The following is a 13864-nucleotide window of genomic DNA, read 5'->3' as shown; positions in this document are numbered from 1 at the left end:
TGTTGCATTTCACAGTGCAGGAATCGGTCGCACTGGTGTGTTGGTCACTATGGAAACAGCCATGTGCCTAATTGAAAGGAACCAGCCTGTTTATCCACTGGATATTGTACGGAAAATGAGAGACCAGAGAGCTATGATGGTGCAAACATCAGTAAGTGATGGAGAGGAAGCATATTTTTCTGTATATCTACTGCACTTGTCAAGTTATAAAACAGGTCCAAAATATTTTTAAAGGATCTAGTAGTCTGAATCTTCAGTTGTCATTATATTTCAAACTTCATAAATTTAGCATAATGTAGCATGGTGGCAAAGGCTGCTTTGCTAATGAGGTATGTATTTATCTGTTTTTAAAATATTTCTTATCTTGCCAGGAAAAGATAATTGATTTTGATACATTGTAAGTAGTTAGAATGCCCAAAGTCAGACTTGTACTGATCATCTGTTCACAGTCCTTTGTCTAAATTCTCTTCAAGAACCTAGAATAAATTTTTGCTTTTTTTTCTCGTACAGAGTACTATAGGAAGTTACTAAGTTGAAAGTAAAATCAAAGTGTCTGGGGTCTGGTTTGAAAAGAAGGAAGTGACTTTTCAAAAGACCACTTTAGAGCAGAAATTCCATAAGAATGTACTACGGATTTTTTTTAATTTTGCCACTACTCAGTTGGAAAAATATGCGGAGAAGTTGTGTAGCCTCAGTAGCTGAAACATGAAAGTAGACGGTGATTTTAAGATGAAAGTGAGGCAACTTTGAATTCATGAGAGCAAATTTGTGTCAGCTTTGGAAATGAACATATTGACATTAGAGAAGAATGAAGGATGAGACATTGTTCTTCCTTTAGGAGAGGCTGGATGACAAAAATTCTGAGTGTGGGTTATCTTGGAGAACTGAATGCCCTATGAGAAATTAAAGGGTGTTTAGACATAGAAAGCCACACAGTTAAATTGGGCATTTCTGTCTCATCTTACAAAGAAAATGCCTAAAATGCATTGAAATCAAATCCATTTGATCACAGAAAATTTAAAAAACAAATTCTATTCATTAGCAGGTTAATGATTGCAGGTATTAGCATTATGACTAGATGTGGGGGAAATCTTGCATCATCAAATGGCATGAAAGTGTCAGAGTCTGCAGCTGCCTGTGTACCATTAGAGCGCTCAGTGAGCAGAGCTTTTGCGTGCGTGCTGCTGGGATTCACGTTCATTGCAGCAGTAGTGCACTCTCTGGAAGGGGATCAGGACTGTGTGGTTGACAAGGCAGTTGTTTGAAAGGTGCCCTGCCTGTTCCTTGCTGAAGTAGAAGCTGAGCTGATGACAAAGGTGGTCATGAGATGAAGAACACTAGCTTTAAGTTTAAGGAAGCCGAGTGTTAACTTCTGCAGTTGCACCTGTCTACACCCCTCAGTTTCTAAAATTACCTAAACAAGTTCAAGTTTCAGCATTCTAGAAGTGATCCTCTTCTTGAGAATCAGATGTAAAAACCTGAAGTAAACTTCAGCTTGCCAGAAGACTGAATCCCTTTTGTTACAACAGAAATCAGACAGAATTGTCCTTTCACTTTACACTGACATAACTGAAGAATACAGGGAATAGTAATAAATACAGCTACAGTCAGACTCCTGGTTCGGAAAATGAATATCCAAAATAGGATTCTTTACCTTGCTTGCTGTGTTATGCAGTTTGCTGTCAGCACAATCAGGAGAGGGATGATCTGTAGCAGCAATACTGTGAAACTAAATTCATGTGTTATTTCTGAAGAAGGTAGATAGTGTTGTTAAAAGCCAGTGAGCAAAATTGGCATATTGTGCTGTAAATGAGACACAGAAGCAAGCACTCAGCTCTGAGAAAACAGAATACCAGAGAGCTGCATATTAATATTTGGATCTATCTTGGGTGCTCTATTGCATTCCCATGTCTGCATGTCACCTAACCTCACTGTTCATATTTGATATCCCACGTAGGATTTCTGGGAGAAGCCATTAGAGATTATTCGGTTGTAATAAAGGGATTGTTCAGTTTTAATAGCTTTGCCTAAAGCACGTTCAGCTGCCCTGTGGGGCACACTCTGTGTGTGCTCCAATTCTAAGGTGATAATAATTTGCTAGATGCATGTTGTGACAGGGCACACTCAAAAAGAATGGGGCGATCAGAGTTATTACTTGGTCAGTTTAGAGTCTGTTGTTAATCATATGAATGCTGTAGTTTCTCAAAGACCAGTGGTTTTGTTACCTTGAGCTGCAAAAGAACTTCAACCAAAATGATGAAGCTATAACAAAGTTGGTGTAACTGTATGGCTTTTCATTAAAAAAAGGAAAGATTAATCCTTCTCTTCCAATAAAGAGAAATTAGGTATCTGGACAATGCAGAGTACAGTGCTTAGGATGTACATAATAGAGGTAGCTAGTAGAGTGAGCAATAATACATGAAACAGATAAGAGTAAAGAAAACAAGTAGTCAGAGATTGAGTCAGAGGAAGCAATGCTGAAGTGCTCATTCTTTTATTTGTTCAGTAACTTGATCACACAAGTTAACAGAAGTATTGAACAGAGAGCTAAATACCACACCTGGCTTGTTCAGGCAGTAGAAATATGGAAATGACAATAACAATGAAGAGACAAGTGAAGGTAATTAAGAAATAAGAACAAAGTGATATTGAAGGTGGGAGTAATTGACTGAAAGGTTGAAAGAAAATCCAGATAAATCAAGATGCAGAAAACGCATTTCCACCTTCTTGTTTTCCTTAAGTTTTTCTGTACTTAAAAGAAAGTGTGTTGTGTTATGTTATGGACAAGAATAACATTCCTAACTGCTGGTATACAAAGGCAACCTAAGGTCCTTCACAGTCCAAATGTTATCTTTTAGCCTTTCTCTTTAGGAGATGGTGGGAGAATGTTTCCAGATGCTTCAGAAGAGTTGATGGGAACTGTCAATACAAGGGCAGCTGGGAGAACATTTCAAAGATGGACAAAGGGATGTAAAAAATGTGAAGCTTTGCTTCTCTGAATATGACGTGGAACTTTGGAGAAAAGGGTTCATTTTGGGGTTTTGACAATAGTACTTTCACAGAAGTGAGGATGCTTTGATCTTTGCAAGTTCTTTTAAATTTCAATCATCTTGTGTTCTCAGGATTGTGTTAGTCTTAAAAATTTATTCAGGCTAGCTGGACTTTCAGTTCTGCACTAGTCCTACGGATAATGTCTCCTTGTATCACTTTTTAGGCAGAGGCTTACAGGCTAATTGTTTTCAACAAATAATTATATTACAAGGTCATGGAAGACCTAGTCTTTGTAATAGTATAATGTAGAAAAGAAGCTCTAATTTTTGACGATTTTAAGATCTAATTGAGATCAAAATATTGAGTGACAGAAGAATTAATGTGGATGCTGCTCTTCAAAAATATTAATTTGAAGGGTTTTGATCCCCTTCTGTTACAAAAAGAGATATGTGGTCTGATCAAAAATTGAAAATAAAATGACTCCTGTGGTACTGTAGGTGGTTTGGAAAAAAAAAAAGGGGGGGGGGCTTCAGTTAGGTAGTTACACCTATAGATCCTATATGGCAACTTTAAATGTGGCCTTGGGCATGTAATTTAAATGTGCACAGTAATATGTAACTGCAGGACTGGCAAGCTCAGAATACTCGTAATAATCAGATAACTACCATCCCCCCACCCCCCCCAAATAGATGAGATGTATAAAGAAGGTAAATATCAAGTTAAACTTAGTCAAAAGTCATGCGTAGTTTTTACAAATAATTCCTATTTCCTGAAAATTAAGCACGTATTCTTTTCGTTTGGGTAACTGTATTTTCCTTGGTGTGTGATTTTTAGTGCTTGTCCTTCAAGGAAGAGTAAATGTCAGCTTTGTTTACTGTGGACACAGACAGGAGAGTAGGATTTTCTCCTCCCATCCTTGTAGTTCCTCTCCTGTCATTGCTCAGGAAAAAAGGAAGCCATGGAACTGTTAGTCCTATTCAATAATACTGTCTAATCAGCAGTTTGACTGAACATCCATAAATGTTTTTGTGTTTTCTTTCCTACACAGAGTCAATACAAGTTTGTTTGTGAAGCTATTCTTCGTGTTTACAAAGAAGGATTGGTTCGACCACTGGATTCCAGTTAGCACAGCAGTGAAGGATGAATTCCTTTTTTGCCTAAAAAAACTGCTCTTTAAGTAGAGCAAGGGCTTGTTTCTGAAAGCAACTAGAATGGACTAGAAGCCCATGAAAAGACAGATGAGCACGTTTGAACTGTGGCACTTTAAATTTCTCAAGAACATTGCTAAATCATGTACAGTATAACAAAGTCACATAGATAAATATATGACAGCAATTGTGTGTAATATGCATTATTCACATAAACAACCATAAACAATCATGGAAACCTTAACAAATATCTTTTACTGCCTTAAGACACCCTTTACTTTGGAAGTTACAAAGTTCCTTGTGTTTCCTTTGAAATAGCAAGAAGAAAACTATTATTGAAATAAGTCATCTTAAGAAGGTATTTAATATATTTGTATCATATGAAAGTTCATAGAAGGTGAATATTTGTAACTTTCCTTTTGGGATACTAAATATCCACAGAACTGTAACCTTGACTAAAAGGCTGACAAAGAGCTTTAAAGGCTTATGCATACCTACTGAACACTGAGCTGGAGAAATTTAGCATTTGGTTACCATAAATCTATTAGTGAGTATGCCAGCTGTTATAATATGCTGCTTAGAAATCACATCTACTGTATGTGATGTGAAAATAATGCTGCATTTAGGCATTTATGCAGGTGGTACAGCCTACATCTTCTGTTGATCAATTTTAGTTGCAACTTACCCTTTTGACAGGGACCTACTTCTTACAGTTTTAGTTATTACACCCCTTTTCTTCTGTTTCTGCTGTCTCCTTTATACTTTCCACTGCTGTTTCTGTATGTGGACTGAAAATATTTTAACTTAAAACGAGGTTTAATTCTCTGTCATGTTTGTTTCCATGTGTATTTATGAGTTCTCAGATGTAAATGTGGATTAATATTGCACACAAGTACTAGACTTTTGACTTACTGTATATGCAGAGTAGTCTAATCCAATACTGGAAGAAAAATTACTACTGAACCCATCAAATATGTTGCTGCTATTTCAAGGTGTGAAGCTTACAAGGGCACAGGTGTTGCTAGTGTTCAGACGGTGATAAAATGTTGACTTGCTGCCCTCCAGCAAAAGCACTCTTATCCAGCGAAACACGACTCCCTTTTGCAAGAGTTCTCCAGATTTACTGTGTTTCCTGCTTATACAGAAATGCAGTTAAAATCACCTGAAGATTTACGTGGAAAATGAATTTGTACATTGATGAATAATTCACCCTAAGGTACACTGGTCTCTATTTCATTTCAGATGAGAGAATTGGACTTTCTGAACAGTATAACCACATTTGTATAATGTTAAATTATTTTGTGTGTGCTTTTTGATTAACCTGAGATAGTTATTCATTTTTTAATAGTGTTTGAAAAATATTCTAAGGGACTGTTTAAAACTTTGTTATTTAAAAAATTAGTTCTAAATAGGGAAAAATTTTTATGGGGCATATTAGCCAGATGTTTATATGTATAAAAGAGAAAATTAGATAATTTTTTTTTTCAGAGAGATATATATGCACACACATATTCAGATGTATTTCAGAACTATGGTTTGTATTATGGATATTATCATTTATAGCTGGAGTTTCATTATAGAAACTATCACAGCTGTACAATATGCATCTCTCATGTTACTGGAAGATTATGGTTTTTTCCCCCCTGGGAGATAACAAGAAAGTGCACATAGGATGAGCTAAATTGCTGAATTGACTTTTGTAAGCTTTGTCCTTTATCCAAGATTACATTTTTAGCTATACCTGAAGAAGATACCTGGTTACTATTTATTGATTGAAAGAGTTTCAATTGACATGTGCAGAGTAGATGGCAACATGGAAACCTTCTTGGCTTTGTTAGGTTGAATGGTGGCTAGGTTTGTGCTCATCCTTAATACTGCATTCCAAATTTCACTTCAACTGGAGTTTTCTGTAATATTTTGGATCATTGTCATCTTGCTTGATTGGGCATAGATTACGAGGCAAAAGACTGGTTCACTCTTTTCTTGCTAAATTGCACCAGGTATCTCAATCTGTGTGAATCCAAAGGTAAAATGATAGTGGACATGCACATGTTATTTGGGAAGCTTTGTTACATGTGTGCCTGTCTGTTAAAATATCTTTTTTTTTTTTTTTTTTTTTTTAAGTTTTCCTCTGCCCAGGTCTCAGTCATCCCTTGCAGTTGGCATGACTTGCATTTAATAGTTTGTCAAGAAGTGAGAAAAGGCAAGAAAATAAATTCTAAGAAAATATTTAGAGCATCTTTGTGACATCTGTGTCTTTCATGGAAGTACTCACGTTTTTTTTGTGTTCAAGGTTATTCCTATATTCCAACTGCTATTTATGTTTCTTCATGTTTAATATGTATTTACCAAAGCACTGTAAATGTATTTCTTGTATAACTCCAGTCTCAAGATATATGGTATAGGCTTGACTTGGGTCAGTATGTGTGCATTTAAATGATGACTGTCATATTGTGACAACAAATGCTGCTCTTGTTCTGGTAAACTTGGATGGGTTTGGTAATACCATTGTGGAGCTCTTGGATTTTAATAACTTGATTGAAATTGCTGGCCACAGAGAGAATACTCAAAGCTATATAAATAGTAATCTCTGTAAGTTTATTTGTTTGTTTTCTTTAAATGCCTTTGAGGAAATATTAACTTCACACATATCTTGTATGTTGTGTCCATCTTTATTTCAGTCTTGCTGGGTTTTGCACAGGTACCTGTAGGGTCCATAGGGGAGCATTGAAGGGGTTTTGTCTTCTCTCTGTAGCGTGTGATGACTTTGCACTGAATGAAGTATGCCTTAGATCTGATCTTGCAATGAAAGCAAGATGAAATTATGAAAACATCTTAATGCCAGCTTTTGTTTTGACAAAAATTAAGAAATCACGAAGACTTAGATTTAATTGATTAGATTGGGGGGGTGGGGTTTGGTGGGAGTTAAAACTTGTGACCACAAAGTTTTTAATTGTCAAACAATTGGCAAATGGTAGAAAATGCTGTGAAGACAAGATTCTGTATAACCTTCATAAACATTTTACCCTCAGATTCTCCTGTGCTGGAATGATCCTGAAAATAAGTATTCAAACTATCTGGTGGTGTGGTGGTGGTTGAAGAGGGAGCAATAAACTCTTGAGGTTTTCATCACTGTGAAATACACTAACATTTATTTCTACAGAATTAAACAAATTTTAACTTAGTGGCTTTATATTTTATATGGAAACAATTTAACTGCCTATTCATCGTGTCTACAGAAATCTCACCCAGGAACACTTCTGAGACAGAGGTGAAAGGGTCAGGTCTTGCTATTTATTAAAAATAAGAAAAACAGTGCCCTAAACCATGAATTCCTTTTGTGTAATCAGATGTATGAAATACAAATCATTAAAATGCAACCAAACCTTGAACAGTGGTGGTGTTTGGAAAAAGAAAAAATTGTAATCCAGGGGTTTGCTTTTAATTATCCTGTCTTTGTAGTATCTTATCCTGTTGGTACTAAATTATATGCAGTCAAAGTGTACCCACTAATTCAGCAATAAGTCTTCATATATATTCTGTTTTTTAAATGTTGGTTTTCCTTTTTACCCTCATATTTCCTACTATGCAGTACTTGGTTAAATATATATGTATTTTAAAAGAACTACAGTTCTCAACTGTATCATCAACCTTGCATTGGCTTTATTACAAGTAGAGTATGTTATTTTTTACAAAAAAGCTCTTCCCTGTAGACAATATTCTTGTGTCAGAGTAAATGCATAAATGTTGAAAATAGATGCACATGGTTATTATTCAATCAATTATAATTTAAACATAGTTATTTCACTGATAATGGCTTTATTTTTCTATCCTATAGCATTTAAGTGCAAGTTTATTTTACTCTCTCAGCCTTTCCAGAGAACATGTGCTGTGAAATGTTTGTATTTTGATTAGTAACCTGCAACCAGTCTACTTGGTTAAAAGCATTTATTAGTTGAAGCTATAAATACTTTATTCAAAGGCCAAGTGAATGATTAATTCATTATTTAAAACAATGCTTTGATTATATGGGTTTCTTGCATTTAAGTTCTGACACTGATAGTGCTCAGCCGTCTCAAATTGCAGTCGGTTAATGTTAACCGTAGTTTACATTAACAGTTGAAATGTATGTCTAATGCAATATGATTTAGTTTTAGTGTACTTTAACACTGTATAAGCTTCAAACAGTAGCATCTACAATCACTGAAGCCTGTCATTCTAAAGAAAAAAGTTTTTCTGAATCAAAAGGAAGAAGTTCCACATAATATCAATAGATTTAACCATTTTTCAGCTCACACTAGCTCTGTGACAGTAGCATTCTTACGACTCATATAAAGAGCAAATGTTGAGGATCAATATTATGGAAAAAAACAAATTGTATGGACTATAAGAGACCATGAAATATTGTTGTTGTCTTTTTTTTTTTAAGTCAAATTCATCTCAAGAGGGGACATTTGCTTGCAGACTACTTGGGTAAGAGTAGTCTTAGTTTGTGCTTTATTTTGGTCTTAGCTGCAGGTAAACCTTTCATTAAAGTTGTATTTAAAATATTAAAGCATTTGTTTTGATAGACATTAGTGAAGCACTTCAGTGTACTGTTAACTGTCTTAACTTCTGTTTACTTGTCTTTCATGATTTTGTTTCCTGAAATGTCATTGTTTTGCCTTATAAAATCACTTTGAGGTTTCCTACGAGTGTAGGAAAGTGAAAGTGTGAAACTGGCTTTGTCTCAGGCGAAGTGATTTTACTCTTGCTTAAGAAATGATTTTTCTTTTTTCACCTGCTGTAGAGGCAGTGTGGTGTTCAGACAAGTCTCAACTGATCTCCTTTCAGAGAAATTTAAACAGTGCTGCTAGCAGGGGTAGAAATCATAAAGATATATGGAAAAGCGTGTAAGAAATGTTTTCTTCAGGGCAGATAAGACCTGGGTTTAACTTAAATATTAAAAGGAAAAAAATCAAACATTGTGAACATGAAAATGCTTTTAACAGATAAAGTGGGGGTGGGAAATATGATTTTTTTTTCCCTCTTTTTCCTTTAAAACACTTCCTTGTTTCAAACACATGATTTCCCTTGGAACAATTTCTTTAGTAAAGAGCCATACTGTTGGCCATAGGATTTAATTTTTGTCAGACCCACCTAGAAAATAATTTTAAGTGGAACATTTTCCTCATCTACTGGTTTGTGCTCTTAAGTAGTATTAAAAAATATCTTAAATATTTTCCTTTTAAAAACAATATTGGCTGATTTCATTTTATGTCTTTTTCTGAGACATAAATGAAACCTGTATGTGGCTGGGTAACTGGTGAGGTTTCCCTGCATGCTTAAGAGGAAGCAGATGTTTTGTTAGGGCTATTAAACCCTTTACCTAACATCAGTTACCAACTTAAGCCAGAGTAGCATCATATTTCTACCAGCCTTTTGCAGAATAAACATTTTGTAAATATTCCTTGGAGCTTGCTCTCCCAAGCATCAGGAATCGTCTTGCACCAAGCTAGAATTTATGCTTTAAAAAAAAAAAATTAAAAAAAAAAAAAAAGTTAAAATCTGAATCTTCAAGTAGGGAATCACTATTTGCCAAATTCTGTACAAAACATACATTTTAAAAGGAAAAAAAAATAAGTTTTCTGCAAAAATACAGAAATACAAAGGTTAGCTGCTAGAAGTGGGTGCAGCTTGTCTTAAAGCAAATTGTCTCTCAGCTAGTGTGCAGTATGGCCTCTAAAGCACAGAAAGTGCATCATCAGCCCAGATTCCTGATTATTTGTCAACTTGCTTGCACATGGTTGGTTGTGACTCTGATTCAGGAATAAGGAAATGGGGCTGCCTTCCTTGGGAAAAGATATTGAAATCCTGCACAGTAAATCCAATGCCTAAATTGATTATATTTTTGTTGTCTAACCTGAGCAGTCTAGTTCAAAGTGAGATCCAGTGTATCTGTATGGGTTTGCAAGAATATCAAAGCACTCCATTCCAAAAAAAAAAAGCTCAGCCCAGTAGTTTTAATTGCAGAGGGCTTCATTTGCTTTAGTTAAGCAGCAGGTAAGTGTGGCAGCACTTGGGTTAATCCTGGTCAGGCTCTTCTAATTCAGAGATTTGCATACATGACCGAAAACTTGGATTTTAGCAGGAATTAAATTAGTGTTTGTAGAAATTAGGTGGGGAATTACAATGTACACTCAAATGTAAATCTATTTCTAGTCCAAGTTTTGCAAAATAAATGACAGGTATCAGTGCTTACATTCCAGTGACCTGTGCAGTGAGCACTTAACAATTTATTTAGGTTTTCACACTTCACTGTGTAACCTTAATAGAGAGATACAAGGTATATAATGGGGACAATCCCATAAAAGGTTTAAAAATCTGCCTGCCATTCATCCTCACAAATGATGTACTGATTAAAACTGACCTTGATTACAGCTGATATGGAAATGTGTTTATAATACTGGAATAAATTGGATAACAGTTGGGAAAGCCAAAGTTGTTTGGGTTTTTTTGCAAGTTTTGAAGAAGATTTCACTATTCTAGTCACTAAACTCGTATTTTCACATAAGTTCAGTTAGTGTTTTTGTCAGCAAAATCTTAGAAGGTAATATCCAAGGATTCTGGCTGGGGGGGTTTTATTTTTTTTTTTTTTTCCTGTAGCACTCTGTAGTTTCTTCTAAGATCTTAGGTGCCAGTGCATTAAAGGAATAAAAGAATGTATTTGATGTATTTGGAAGGTAAGGAATGAGATTATTTTGTACCCTACTCTGTTCTTTGAAATCATTTGAAATGTAAATTGATGTTGATATTAAAAAGTTTAATTTATTGTTTAAAAGTGTAGACACCTCTTGAATGTATAATTTTTTTATTATTTTTATAGGAATAAAGGGTTTTGGTTAATGTTTTCAGTAGAGCTTTCTTCGGGTTTGGAACTGTTTTGAACAAAACATAGCCACCATTTTATGCATATTGGTTATACGGCTAATGGTGAAATAAAGGATTTTTTTGCCTATATGGTTTTACTGTGGCTTATTAAAAAAGAAAATAAGAATTGCATTAAAAAGTTACTGACCTTTTTGATGGGAATCATCTAAGAAATCACACATGGATGCAACTTGAATTTTATCTAAGCAATCAAGCTTGTATGGAAAATGTCTGCTTTATGTACCACAGTAAAAAAAGGAGTTATAAGCTAAGTCACAAATCCTTATAAATATTTCACTTCCAAGAAGTTTTATTAAAGAGGATTGTCTTGATTAATTAGGTGAATAAATCTTTGCAGTCATGTCATGAAAGGCCACATAACTGTTTTTGTTCATATGGTTTTTTTTGTTCAAGTGCAGATTTTCTTTATTGCTCCTATGTATGAAATCTGCAGCCTGTCCTTCCTTTTGGGATTTCATGTGTTCTCAGGGTACTCACCAAGCATGTCTGAGTAATCTTCTACACCGTCTGTTGCCCCATGGTGGTTGTCACTTTTTCAAAACAAACCCAGTGGTGCTGCTGTTGAATTATTTCTGTTTACATGCACATTAAAATGCAAGTTCATAAGTTTTAAAATAGAGAACACATTGAATGAAACACTAACAGATGGATAGAGCATTGACCTGAAAATATGTTTGGGATCTCGTTAAGAACTGGGATGGTTGTTAGCCAGCACTTTTTGCTGTTTACAAGGCATGGCTCTGCCTACTGATTAGTCTTTTTAAGCTTGAGGCCAATAACCCTTCATGATGAAGTTATGAATTCAATAAAATCAGTGAAAGGAAGCGCAAGGCCAAAACCAACTGTCTGGACATCTCAGACATGGGATGTGTGTGCATGTTGGAATCTCTTATAGGTACATAGAGACCTATCAAGATGAAGGTTTTGCTGGAATCCCAAACGAAACAGTTTATGGAAAGATGTACTGGTATCTTCACAGCTTGATAACAAGAAAAGGTGCAAGAAGGGCCTTTTGGAGGAGATAAGGCAGAAATAAACTCCAAACTTGTATCTGAATCATAGCTGATTACTAGAGGAGAAAAGAGGGCTTTAACTTGCTGAGTGTTACACATGATTTTTGGACATGAAGGTGTTCCATTCCTCCATACAAGGCAATCCTTTAAAATCCTTATAGTACTGGCTACCCCACAGAGGAGTGAGGTGCTCCATCAGGGAGCCAGAGTATGGAAGGAGTGCCTTTTTGTAACTCCAAAGACTACCAATAAGCAGGCAAGAGAAACCTCCCTTTTAACAGCCTTGCTTAAATTTGTAACAACTGGGAATATAAATGTCAAATGGCATTCCCCGGTATATGTATTATTTTCATGTCTAGCTTTCTCATGCCTTAGTTCAGTGACATCAACATTTTGAAGCAGTGACTCAATTTAGCTTTTTTTCCTTGTAGTACTCAAAATATTTTAACTAATATAATAACAATTATCAACATCTGATTTCATGTTGATTTGTGATTAAGTTCACTTTTTTTTCTTGTCAGTCAGTATAATGAAATTAAACTGGGTTTCATGTACTTAAGTATGCAAAGGTGGCATGTGCTAATGCCAATCTGCTAAGAAAACTTGTTTCTTCATTTTGGGTGGCAAAATTCAAAGGTCACAATTTGTTAAAATGAACACCGTGAGAATAACTGAAAGTCATTTGGTGAGACTGGGGCCATTGCTGCTGGTCTCTGGGTTCAGAGCCAGTTCAGATTCCTAGGTCCATCTTCAGGAATAAGGGGCACCAATATTCTGCTGGAGCATGACAGAAGGCCAGACTCCTCTGTACACTCGTGTACCCTTGTGACCTGACACTGCTTCTGGGGAGCTCTGCAACACTATTTTTGAGCAAAGGTGTTCTGATTTACTCCTGTTCCATTGAGTTTAGCACCCACTCACTAAAGATGCAACATCATTTATAACAGGAGCCTTTTAGATCATCTGTGCATCAGCTAGAGTTAAAAAAATTAGTTAATTGGCACTGATGGGAAAAGGTTTCCTCAGCACTAGCTGTCTCTCAAGCCTGAGGGTTAATTGCTCAGGGACAGTCAAGTTGCACTGGCACAAATGATGGTGTTAACCAGGGTGTCAGGTGGTAATAACAGAGTGGAAAGGTGTGTGAAAACCCTCATTGTATATCTTGATGTAGCCCAGAGTGCTGTGGGAATAGGAAAGCTGACTGTTAATGGGTTTGTTCCTGTTTAAGTGTAATTTTGGCCTTCAGAGCTTTCTGTGTCAGTATAAATGCCCTATTCTCTTGGACCTAATAAGTTCTCATTTAAATAGTGAATGTTACTCCTTACTAAGTGGTTTGTCCTTTTTGAGCATGAGAGTCCTCAGCTGTGATCTGGGTAACTCTGCCCATGCATGTTCATACAAATGTCATGGAAATGTAGAGTAGCTCTTTAGCTTTGCATTCAGTTGTACAGATTCCAAGTTAGCATAAGCTTGCTGCTTTCAAATGGCGCCAATTTGCTTCTGTATACTACTTAGCCTAAAAGGATGCAGTGACTCCAGCATTCTGGTAACGTGCCAAAAACTGAAATACATTTTGCCTATGAAGTTACTTGTTGCTGCCTCTTGACTGGTTGTGAGTGTTAATTTTTAATTTTTTAGAAGAGTCAGGGCTGGGTTATTTTCATTTGTGCTACTGGGTTGATTTTCTGTTTGTTTTGTGGTGATTCTCATGTTCTGTTTTGGAGGTTTTTTGTTTTGTTTTGGGCTTTTGTAGTTTTAGGAAGACTATTACATGAAAATCTC

At 35.8% G+C, this 13864-nt stretch overlaps 1 protein-coding gene across 4 annotated transcripts in view; it reads left to right on the top strand.

Moving 5' to 3' along the window:
• Positions 1-11136, top strand: part of PTPN3 (protein tyrosine phosphatase non-receptor type 3) — a 125013-nt gene extending 113877 nt beyond the window's left edge. For 3 of the 4 annotated variants that reach the window (XM_033512171.1, XM_015619328.3, XM_015619329.1), the window contains 2 exons: positions 16-151; positions 4040-11136. In XM_033512171.1, the coding sequence (XP_033368062.1) occupies positions 16-151; positions 4040-4117 (214 nt within the window). In that variant the 3' untranslated portion in view covers positions 4118-11136. The remainder of the gene's footprint in view (positions 1-15; positions 152-4039) is intronic. The other variant, XR_004496027.1, reaches the window with a different exon arrangement.
• Positions 11137-13864: the final 2728 nt, after the last annotated feature.

This window comes from Parus major, chromosome 2, assembly GCF_001522545.3.
Source record: "Parus major isolate Abel chromosome 2, Parus_major1.1, whole genome shotgun sequence".
Classification (NCBI taxonomy): domain Eukaryota; kingdom Metazoa; phylum Chordata; class Aves; order Passeriformes; family Paridae; genus Parus; species Parus major.
Note: the sequence above shows the minus strand (reverse complement) of the source record. Positions and strands in the feature narration are given on the sequence as shown.